This window comes from Cibotium barometz, chromosome 17, assembly GCF_041138505.1.
Source record: "Cibotium barometz isolate CiBa-2024 chromosome 17, ASM4113850v1, whole genome shotgun sequence".
In the NCBI taxonomy this organism is placed as follows: Eukaryota; Viridiplantae; Streptophyta; class Polypodiopsida; order Cyatheales; family Cibotiaceae; genus Cibotium; species Cibotium barometz.
In genome coordinates, this window is record NC_141062.1 from 50,738,734 (window position 1) to 50,750,086 (window position 11,353).

Sequence of the window (11,353 nt, forward strand, 5' to 3'; positions counted from 1 at the left end):
TGGTCTTTATTATTTGATAATGCTACCACGTGCAGAGAGCTGTTTGAATACTTGCCTTGTGCAATTAATTAAATTTAAGTGTGATTAAGTAATAATGGTTGAATCACATTCACGAGTGATGCAATGCAATCCTTGCTCACTTGATAGGGTTAAAGATAGAGAAGATCGTCTACATGGGACATCATGAATTATCACTCAAGATTCAACATGATTGCATAAAACTTTCAAAGTACTTGATGTTGATGTGCCATGGGCCATATATATATGATGTGAGGCTCATGGTTTGCACTTGCTTGAAATAAGTGCCCTGGTGTTCCGGAAAGGTGTGCCTCAACTTAACCTCCGACCGATTGAAAAATCAAAATGGCCAGTTGAGATTTGCTAAAAAAACAAGAATTGGATCAAGTTGATAAAATGTGATAATAGTGTTAAAAGTTAAAAAAGTAGGGCTATTTTTCTTGTAATTTTTGGCTAGGTGAAAAATGAATGTGTACGTTTTACAAGGTTTCCTGAACGTTGAAGTGCCCTTTCATAAACATTGGCATGCATTGCAACAGAAATCTAAGGGTGTATGTGGTTACTTTCCTTACCCCCAATCCCTTTCTCCAATGTGTTTTCACAAAGGTTTGGACAGTGAACAAACAAGATAAGAATTTATCTTTGTGTGTGTGTGAGAGAGAGAGAGAGAGAGAGAGAGAGAGAGAGAGAGAGAGAGAGAGAGAGAGAGAGAGAGAGAGAGAGAGAGAGAGAGAGAGAACTATTATTGTTTGGGAAGCAAAAATGAGGATGATTCAACTTGAGTCCTTAACACTTCGATCATCCTGGTAGAGTGAGGGCTACTGTGACATTTTGTTTTTTGTGACTTCAAAATTTTCAATATATTGAATGTCTATAGGGTATTATCTAAAACTCATTAGTCATGAAATTTTTTACTTGGGGTGGCCTTCCTTTGAAAGTTAAACTTAAAGGCGGACTTGTGAAGCTTTGAAGGGCAATGATGCCAAAAATTAGAACTGGCAACATTATAAGGATGGGAAGGGAGGGCCTCTGAGTGTGAGGGAGTGTGTAAAATTAGAAAGTCTCTCCCTAAAAAAGGAAAAAAAGTGGACGATTACCAATGCTTAGTCCATTCTTTTATGAAGGCAAGCCAACTTCTCACCTAGGTGACATTGGATGTTACTTCTAGGCCAAGCTGGCATTTTTTTCAATTCACACTGATGTTTGCGGACAGTGTGAAGTCCGATGCTCATGTCCATGCATTGTGTTCGGAAAATGAGTGTGAAAGCAACCCTAATTTGAAAGGTGTGCAATTCCTGATTGTTAAAAGATTGTGTATGAAAATTGCATGTTGATATTAATATTAATAATATATATAATTATTGTTCCAAAAAAAAAGGAAAATTGCATGTTGAAAGCAAGTGATATGGGTTGCAAGTCGCTTTTAACTTTGCATGAGATGTTTATTCACATTAATATTTTAACGAGTTTAGCTAACAATCTACTATTTAGAAAGGCGGGTAGGTGAAACGTTCCATCCAAGGGGCAGCAAGCATGCACTATCCCTGGAAAAGCGTCAAATAAATAAATAACTAAAATCAGGGCCACGTCGATCTGGACCCCCCCCTACTGAGCAAGCTTTAAACAAACGCAAATGCAGTATACGCGGCAGCTCATAAATGGCGGGAAGGATTTGGGAATTTTATTTTATTTTATGTAAAAAGAGTGTAAGACATTAACGAAAGTATGAGGAAAGAAAATTTCCAAAAATATATATATTCTTGATTTTTTTGAGACTTTGATCTTAGATTTTCAAAAGCGTAAACCGGGATTATTTTATTATGGCAGCATGCCAGTATTGTCACCGGCGGTGGGCGGTGACAAGTTTTCACCAAAATGGTGAGAAACCAAAAATCACACGTCAGATTTCGAACCGAGATTTTAAAAACTGCCAAAAAATATTCGTATATCAAAAGGCCGGGCGGTGGGGCCCGCGGAGGTTCTGACGACCGGGTACAGGCAGTGGCAGGGGGACTGACCTGCGATAACGATGGCAACAAATGCAAATAGTTGGGAGGGCAGAGGCGTACGTCATCGTGGACCGGAGGACTGCCGAGAGAGCGCTCTGCTTGGCAACGATGACTTGGCACGTGGCAACAACTTTCCTGCGTGGGCTTTTGCCACGAGGGTAAACGCCCCTGTTGTCTTCCTCGCAAGGGGCAATTGTCGCTGTTTTTGCCCTGCTGTCTGCGGGACTCGTCAGCAGCCGAAGAAGGAAAGCTCAGCAACTTCCGTTTTTGCAACAGCTTCGGGTCTCCATGCAGGAAACTGGAAACCTCCTCCATGTGCTGCGCTCACCTCTCCTCGATCTACGCCTTTAACAATGCCCTACGCCCTTGGAGCTGGTCCATCTCCCAATCTCAGCAGCAACTCGCGGCCGGGCTCTGCAGGTCAGAGCCCCTCTCTCATCGCGCCTTTTGCCTTCCATGAGCAGAGTTAGGGTTTCGTGACTTTCGTCTTCTCTTTGCGCCAGTCGAGGCGAGAGCAGCAGGCGCAGTGGCGCTGGTGCTCTATTCTATTCACGCAGGCTTGCTTTGATTTGCTCGCTTAACTTTTGCCTTGGTTTTTGCAGCAGAGTGATGATCTCTTTCCGTGTGCTGCAGACTCTCGTCTTCATCTTTCCTTGCGCTTTCGTCTTCGTCTCTGTCTGTGTGGATATGTAATGTGGGCTCCTCTTCCGAAAAAGTAAAAGGAGAGAGAGAGAGAGAGAAGGCAGACGCCATGGCTTTACCTTACGGCATGCCACAGGTACCCTAACCATTCCTTTCGTAACGCCTTTCCCTTGCTTTTCCCAACCACCATCGGCTCTCGCCATAGCTGCCCCCATCTTCGCGCGTTCGCCTGCTTTTTTGTGAAATTAGACAGCCTTTACTCTCACTCACACACACACACACACACACACACACACACACACACACTCTCTCTCTCTCTCTCTCTCTCTCTCTCCTGGCCCACCTCTCTAGGCCTCTCCATGTGCAAGCAGCATCACTGTAAACGTCCTCTCACCTTTCCCAACATCACACGCAGTAGGCACGCTTACGCTAGAGATCTGACTGCCGTTTTCTCTCCCTCTCTCCCCCATTCCTTCATTTCCATCTGCTCCTGACCTGAGCTAGCCACAGCGCCATGTTGTTGAAGCCGACGATAATAGCCATCGCCACACCAGCTCTCATCAATGCCAAGCTCATGTAGGTATGCGTTTCTCATGTCTGTGCAGCAACATGATGGAACTACATTTCCTTTTGCTGTGTGACTTAGCCGTTGTACAAGTTCGTCTTCGCTTGTAGTCGTCCAAGCTTTGAAAATGTGGTAGTAGTCAAGCAATGCATTGAATGCCTTTTCGCTGTTTCTACCGTTTCTGTTTTCACCCGCTCGATTTGTTGACGTTCAACAGGCTGCACAGCAGTCGAACTCTACAGTGATCTTGCTCACCATGATTGCGCCGTTACGAGGTAGTCGTCTAGCGTTTTTTTTTGGCATGTGCGGCCGTGCCTTCTTAAGCTACTTTCTCCTCCAGGTATGCCCAACCCACTGTTAGACAAATGCTGGTTGCCCATCTTGACGCCAAGGTACTAGCTCGGAATCCTAGCATAGATCTCTGCTGTATGTATGGGGCTGGAGTCCTAAGAACAACAAACTTGCTATGGTTCGGCAGCTCATATGGCCGAAAGCTTTGAGTCGCTCTTTAAGTTGCTCTCCGTGCATAATTTCCTATTTTGCTGATGTTGCCCACGTGCGCTAACGTCACCTTATGCATCTCCCCTTAACTTCATCATTGCTGGTGACGATTCATAGCATTGCCTTGACTTCAAGCTTGCCTCTGCTTTCCTCCTGCTGTTGTTTTGTTGTTTCGTCTTAAGCTTAGTAAGTTGAAGGAATGCTGGCTTGAGAGATTTCACCTTCTCCAAAATTTGTCTGTTCTTCTTGGTCATTTAGTTTGATTTTTCATGCATAGCTTGAAATATTGCATCCGTGTTGCTAGAATGCAAATGGTGGACTTTCAGGCACTTTTATGGAGGCAGACTGTAAAGGCTAAATAGCAGTAGCAGACATTCTGACGCGTTCAGCTGGGCACAAGGTCTTGTTCAGATCTTAGAGGAAGTACTGCAATCCAATCCCGTGTAAGATCCAGTCATGGCTAGCAAGTTGTCCCCTGCAACCCCACGACCAAAGCTACAGAGGGGATCTGGCCTGGAGACAGACAGAACCCCTCCAGCGGCGAAGACGGGGGCAAGCATGTTCGGAGAAAACAGTCCCAAGGCAACACCTGATCGAAGGTCACTTCGCCCGTTCAGTACCGAGGTAGGTCTCAAAGATCCTCTAGAGTTATTTATGCCTCATGGCTTAGAATATGATCATCTGAATCCCCCTCTGATGCTATCTCACTGATTAATCAATGCAGAGAAAGACACCAGTCAGCAGAGGAGCCGAACTGCACCAGGTGCAAGAAGAGCTTGCCAAGACAAAGGAGCAGCTAGCCTTGATGGAGAAGTCAAAGTCGAACGTGCTACAAGATTTAGCCCGTTCGAAAAGACAAGTGGAGGATTTGACAGCTAAACTCCAAGATGCTATTGAGCTCTCTAAACGAGATAGGCTACGTGCTGAAGAGATGGAGCATGCCAGCTTTACAGCAGCTGAAGACTGGCAAGCAGAGCTAGAAGTTATGAAACAGCAGTATGAGGCAGCTGTGGTGGACTTGCAGACGAACAAGCAAGCGATGGAGAGCTTGAAACATGAGCTTATAGTTTGTGTTGAGGCCAAAGACGAAGCTGTGAGACTGGCTGGAGAGGCCATGAATGCAGCTGAATCCACAGCAAAGAGAGTAGAGGAGCTGTCTGCTGAGTTGTTAGCAGCCAAAGGGTCACTTGTTGCTGTGGACTCTGTATCAACCAGAGTGGATGAACTGATGAGTGAAATGGCCTGCACTCGTGAAGATCTTGCAGAGGCCACTGCATCCTGTGACAAATGTGCACAGGAAGGAGCGGCCACACTTGCTGCCAAGGAAGCTGAGCTGAAAAAGGCATTCCAAGAAGCTAGCACTGCAAGATCTGAACTCGAAAGCTTGAAACAGGAACTTGCTCTAGCTCAAAAATCTGAAATGCAACTCACAGATGTAAACTCTGCATTAGAACATCTTCAAATGGAGCTTGCAGCTGCCAAACAATCTGAAACGAAGTATGAAATGTGGCTCCTGGACCTAACTTCTGTGTTAGAACACCTCAGGGCTGAGCTTGCAGATGCTAAAGATGCTGAGGGAAAGTCTGAGTTACAGCTGACAGATATGAGCTCTGCACTTGAACAACTCAGAGCTGAGCTTGCAGCTGCCAAAGAGGCTGAGAAAAAGGCTTTCCTGGCTATGAATAATGCCCATGCAAATTATGACAAGGTGAATGCCGATATAGAGAAGGCCAAGGAAACTGAGTCAGTGGCCCTTGCTTCACTAGCAGTAGTGTCCATGGAACTAGAGGAAGCACAGGGGAACTTGGTGAAAGTAACTCTGGAAGGGGCTATGCTGGTGACCTTCCTTGAATCACTCAAAGCAGAGCTGGAAAGAAGTCAAGCACAACTTGCAACCATGGAGGTGAAAGAGGTGCGCGCAAGTGTGAAAGCAGAAGCTTTAAGTCTTGAGCTGATCAAGCTCACAGAAGCAAACCAGAAAGAATCAATGGTGCTGAATGAGAGAATAGCAAGTGTTTATGCAGCCATGGAGTCTCTGAAAATAGAATCAGAAAGACAAAGATTGGAGCTGGTTGCTATTGTTAAGAAGGAATCCATAGCGAGTGCAAACGCCACTGCCCTCACTACAGAATTAGAGCACACTCGGAATGAGCTAGCAGAGCTGAAAAGGCAGGAGTTGAGCTCAGCAGAGAAAGGCACTGCATTGACCAGGGAGTTAGACAGTATCCAGAGAGAGCTCTCCGTGTTGAAAGAAAGAGAACTAAGAATGACTTCCAAAGTTGCTGCTTTGATGCAGGACCTTGAAGAAAGGCAGTTGGAGGTGTTGGACCTGAGGAAAAGAGTAGCTAGTGCTGATAGCAAAGCTGCTACGCTGATGTCGGACCTGGAAAGAACTCAGTTAGAAATGGTGGAGCTTAAGGAACGAGAATGTAGTATGGGCACTAAAGCTACTGCACTGAGTGTTGCATTGGCATCTTTAACTGAAACAAATGCGGGTAAGCTGCTTGAGCTTACAGAAAAGGAAACAGTTGCAAATGCCAAAGCCGCTGCTCTGAATGCTGAGCTGATCAAGATGAAACTGTATCTTCAAGAAGCTGTAACTGTTGCAAAAGTGGCAAGGGAAGATGCAGACAAGCTTCGCATATCCTTACAATTAGCCATTTCAGAGAAAGATCACGCTAGACTAGAAGAACAAACAGCAAGTGCTGAAGCTGCACGGAACAAGGAAGATGCAGTGGTGGCATTAGGCAAAGCTCAAGCAGCAAGAGATGAAGCCCAGAGAGCATTAGAAGCAGTACACACAGCCGAACTTGAGGCTCTAAGAGTAGCAGAGGAGGCAAGAACTTTGAATAAAAATCTGCAAGCCGTACAGGAAGAAGTGCTTCTGGCAAAAAAAGAAACTGAGGCAGCGAGAGAGGAACTGCATGTTGCTGTAGAAGAGGCACAGCTGGTGAGTAAGGAACTGGAAAAGGCAAGGCAGCAAGCTCAGTCAGCAAGAGAGGAGGCCGAAGCACTGAAAACCGAAGTCCTGATGGAAAAGGGGCAAGCCAAGACTGCAGTAGAGGAAACACAAGCAGCTCTGCAGGAAGTGGAAAAGCTCAGAGAAGAAGTAGAGAGGGTCAAGTTGGATGAAGAGAAGGCTAAATCTGCTTGTAAGACTGCAGAAGAGAGGCTTCAGGTTGCACTGACGGACCTGGAGGCACTAAAGCTGGATGCCTCTCTTGTGCAAGAGGAAGACAAACAACAAAGAGAAATGCTGGAGATGGCAAATGCTGGTATTGCAGTCTCACCAGAAGAGCTGGACGATTTGAGAATGAAACTACAAGATGCTGAAGAGCGTTTGGCCATTGCCATGGTGGAGGTGGAAGCTTCAAATGCCAGCGCCGAGAGGTTGTTGAAGGAGCTTGAGGCCACTAAGCAGGAAAAAGAAGCCAATGAAAGGGCAGTCTTAGAGGTGCATCAGCATCTTGCAGACACTGAAAAGGCAAAATCAAACATGGAAGCTGAAATACAAAGGCTTTTAGATGATAGTAAGCAATGGCAGACAGCTAAGGATGCTATAGATATACCAATTCATTCAGAAGCTGTAGGCCGAAGTTTTCCTTTGGAATGCAGAGAAGAGAAGCCCCAACCAGATTCTCTAGAAGAGGTATTGGATATAAGTGTATCTCCTATGTACAAAGATGGTAAAGATCAGAAGGATGAGCTGATTGAGAGGGAAGAAAGCGTGGAAGTGGCTCTCAGAGAAGAGTTAACATGTTTATCAATCAAAAGGGAAGAACTGTCTGAAAGGGAAGAAGGCAATCTCAAGGACGAGGTGGCTTTTCAAGAGGAACTGGCATCCTTACCAACCAAAAAAAAGAAGAAAACTTTGTTTGTCAGGCTTGGCACTTTATTGGAAAAAAAGAAACATTCACAGCAACAGATTCCATTAAAGGGTTCACAAGATCATACTTGAGAAATGGGAATGGATGGTCCAATGCAAATGGATGCATCCTCTTGCCTTTTTAAAAAAAAATGCAGCTCTGCAGGGCTATATGGAGTTGAGTTTTGCCTCCTGACATTAATTCATTTTATGTGAGGCGTTCCTTCAAATGTTATTTGCATCTTTCTCCAATGTACAATGTGGCTGTAATAGATTGTAAAAAAGGCCAAGAAAGTGCCCAGCTTAGTTCATCCTAGTTGGCAGGATGAGCAGTGGCCATGGCAAGAACTTTTTTCAAGCACGCTATCACTGGAAAAAGGGTGTTTTTTGTTTTTGGTTCTGAAGTTTGGATTTATCAAAATGTTATGCATTGCCGATCGCGTCGTAGTGCTGTGGTATGGTTGGAGATAAAGAGTCCCAAGGATACGGGTTCGATTCTCCCCCTGTGCGAGTGGTGGCATAAGTGTGAGTAGAGTAGGTGTACTTCCAAGTTCACATCAAGATTAAAAAAAGGAGGAAAAAAAGAAGAAGAAATGTTATGCACCTCAATCCCAGTGCTAACAATCATGATGGCAAGGGAGCCCTATGAGAGTGATTTTGTCTCTCTTGCCATACTGTTGCTTCTGTGCCTTATATTTGTGAGGAAATATGTGCTAATTTGGCCCATGACTTGGCAAATATCTTGCCAATCATTCAAGCCATCTTTTGATGTGCAGGATATGAGTTCTGCTTCCACATTGCCAGATCATCCTGGCACTAATGAGATGTCTTTGAATTGGGCATTCCATAGCTAGGGTATTTCCCTGTTTTGACCTAGCTGATACCCGACACACCATAGTTGAATGTCGGTTGTATATGCTTTCTTCGAGCTTTTCTCAAGTGGTGAGCAGCTCCCTTTCTTTTCAACCGTTGGGGCTGAGTTGTCCAACCAGCTACTCTAGGTTGTCTATGAAGACCTTCTAGGTGAGCAAGACAAAGTGATGGTATCTACTGATTTAGCTGGCCGGTGGATTCAACTGGTGTGCTCCTTTCTCCCCCGAAATTTAGCTCACTTTCAATTGCATGCTCACGTGAAGAGCCCTTTATGAGCTGAGGACTTTCGAAGTGATATATGGAGATATTCTTATCCGACCAGATGAATGGGAGTTTTAAGAGCCCATACAACTGAACTTGAAAACCTGAATAGGAGGAGGATGAGTGGTGCCACAGTGAGCCCTCTCTAATCAAAACAAAAGGACAGCCAAAAGTGCCCATGACCAAGCTGGGACTTAACTCACAAAGGTGCACTTGGATGGCTGGTTTCTTGTGCTGTAATGCAGCTCCAATTTCTGCCAGAGGCGCGCATTGTGCCAGCAGCCCGAAACAGGGTGACAATGGAAAAACCTGAAAGGTGATGATGACAAGAAATCTGATCAAATCGGTATTCCCCAACCTACACCTTGTGCCCGAATTATGCTGTTATCAAATTTACTTTTGAATTTGGGGAGTAAGTGACACGACAAGGTGCACCACGGTCCAAAACCAGTGGCTGATTCTCCACCCGATGCAGATGCAAGTGAAACGAACGCAGATCTGAATGAATAAGCTTCGTAATCTTGTGCTCCAACTTGCCAATTCCGCACCTGTCTTCTGTAACATGCGGTCCGTTCTTATATACTTATTATTCAATAAAGATATACTTAGAAATAATTAAAAAAATAATTTTTTTAATTAGTATATAGCAAAGATTACATATTTATATATAAATATATATGTTATTACTGATAACATATATATATAAATATATATGTTATTAGTAATATTATATAGATACATTATGTAAACATATATATTCATAACTCAACAAATAAAAAAGGATTTATGAAATTAAATATGATAATATAAGCTATCTATTCTAGCTAATGAAATGCGAGCAAGCTCATCTATATAAGCACACAAATCTAAGCTCATTTGTAGCAAAGCAACATTTGCGGAGCTCTATAGCCAAAGCTTCTCTCTGCTTTTGATTCGTTGTTTACTATTTTAAATCTTTCTAATCTTTTCTTTAGTTTAATGTATGCTATTTAAATAAACTTATCTTTACTTTATTCATTTCTTTAATCTCTACTCTCCTAAGAATGGGCTCCCAAAGCCACATGAGTAGAAAGAGTGCAAGGAAAAGAGGCTCTCCCATCCACAAAGTTCGAGAGGAGCAAGAAAGGGTTCACATGTAGGAAAAGAGAAGGAAGGACCGTAAAAGAAAAGCCGTGTTGAGAGCATGTTGTCAATCCATCGACGGGCCCACTTCCATTGGTGAGCCATCTTCGTCTTCTCCCCTTGCTTCTCCTTCTCCTCCTCCTCCTCCTCCACCTTTTTGTCATCCTTCCCCCCTTTCTCCTCATGCATCCACTCCTCCTCCTCCTCCTATGACATCCACTCCACCTCCCTTGGAATCTCATCCTCCTCCTCTCCCCATCTCATTCTCCTTCTCCTCCCCTTTCTCATCCTTCTCCCCTTCATTCTCATCATCCTCTTTCTCATGCAATCACTCCACCTTCTCCTCCTATGGCGACCACACCACCTTCTTCTCATACTCGAACTTGACCTCCTCCCATGCTCACTATCCCACAAGATCCCTCCTAACCTCCCCACAAGATCCCTCCTAACCTCTCTTGTACCCCAACAAGAACCATCATATGAGCCCTCTCCTCCTCCTGAGGGCATTGATGGAGTGGATGGGAAAATCATAGCCATGTCCAGGGCATGTTGGCGTGCACGGGTCATCATCGCCCACAAGTACTTTTGTAACCTCGACCTTCCATCAAGGTCGAGTGTGCTCGATGCTTAACTTTACCATCCTACCATTACATTGTGTAGAATTGCGACATTGGTAGTAGCCTAAGCTAGACGAGGGCTAGCATGGACGTACTTAGGAGTGTAAGCGACAACACTCAAGAGATTGGGTTGTGCAGATGCTTAGGAGGACCAGCATGGACGTGCTTAGGAGTGTGAGTGGTGACACTTAAGAGCTCAAGTTGTGCAGATGATTTGACAGCTCGATGGCCTATTGTGACATTAGTAGTAACAACATGAGAGGTACTACAAGAGAGGGATCTAGGGATTGAGAATGAGGGTTGCACTCATTGGTTGGAGTACACATAGCTTGCACTTATTCACATGGAGTACACATGTGTGCTGCTCATGGGAGTAGCCACAACGGAAGCTTAGGCCATAAGCTCCAAGAAAGATAAAGTGTATATTGACCAAAAGGTATGGTATCAAAGTACATAGGCCATGTGCCTTTTATAGTCCCAAGGCCACATGCATAAAGATGCCCTAAGCCCCATGTGCCTACGCCCATACCCGATGGGCATGTGCGTACTAAAATTCCTTCATTATAACCATCCCCTCTTGTAATGATTTTGTTCTCCAAATCAAAGGGCGGTCGTGCACAAACAAACATATACAAGAGGCTATATGCAAAAGCCAAAAATTGACCATAACTAGGTAAACTAGGTATCGATGCTCGAAGACAAATAGAAGATCAAATGCCAAAATATGAGTCGTGCAAAAAGTCACATGAATGCTGAGGTCAAATGGAAAAGATAATGGAATGTTGTTGATGATGAGGCTAACCATGCTCCTGCGTAGATCAAAAGAAAATTTGGGCCATGCAAACTCCCAGATAATGGTTTCGGATCAAATGGTAGATGT

At 44.4% G+C, this 11,353-nt stretch overlaps 1 protein-coding gene across 18 annotated transcripts; it reads left to right on the top strand.

The window, feature by feature from the left end:
* The first annotated feature begins 2,234 nt into the window (after positions 1-2,234).
* LOC147630148 (uncharacterized) lies at positions 2,235-8,004 on the top strand. 18 transcript variants are annotated; one of them, XM_086811786.1, is made up of 4 exons: positions 2,237-2,447; positions 2,633-2,805; positions 4,040-4,359; positions 4,460-8,004. In XM_086811786.1, exons 3-4 carry the CDS (start codon positions 4,192-4,194, stop codon positions 7,691-7,693), a joined length of 3,402 nt encoding a protein of 1,133 aa, XP_086667912.1. In that variant the 5' UTR covers positions 2,237-2,447; positions 2,633-2,805; positions 4,040-4,191; the 3' UTR covers positions 7,694-8,004. The 18 variants fall into 18 exon arrangements, with proteins under 18 accessions (XP_086667911.1, XP_086667912.1, XP_086667918.1 ...); XM_086811792.1 differs by having other exon boundaries at positions 2,240-2,447; positions 2,661-2,805; positions 4,062-4,359; XM_086811788.1 differs by having other exon boundaries at positions 2,249-2,447; positions 2,661-2,805.
* The last annotated feature ends 3,349 nt before the right edge of the window (positions 8,005-11,353 follow it).

Coding starts and splice junctions, on each gene's coding strand:
- LOC147630148 (XM_086811785.1), top strand. CDS start 4,192: ATGGCTAGCAAGTTGTCCCCTGCAACCCCACGACCAAAGCTACAGAGG. Junction 4,360..4,459: donor TTCGCCCGTTCAGTACCGAG/GTAGGTCTCAAA, acceptor TAATCAATGCAG/AGAAAGACACCAGTCAGCAG.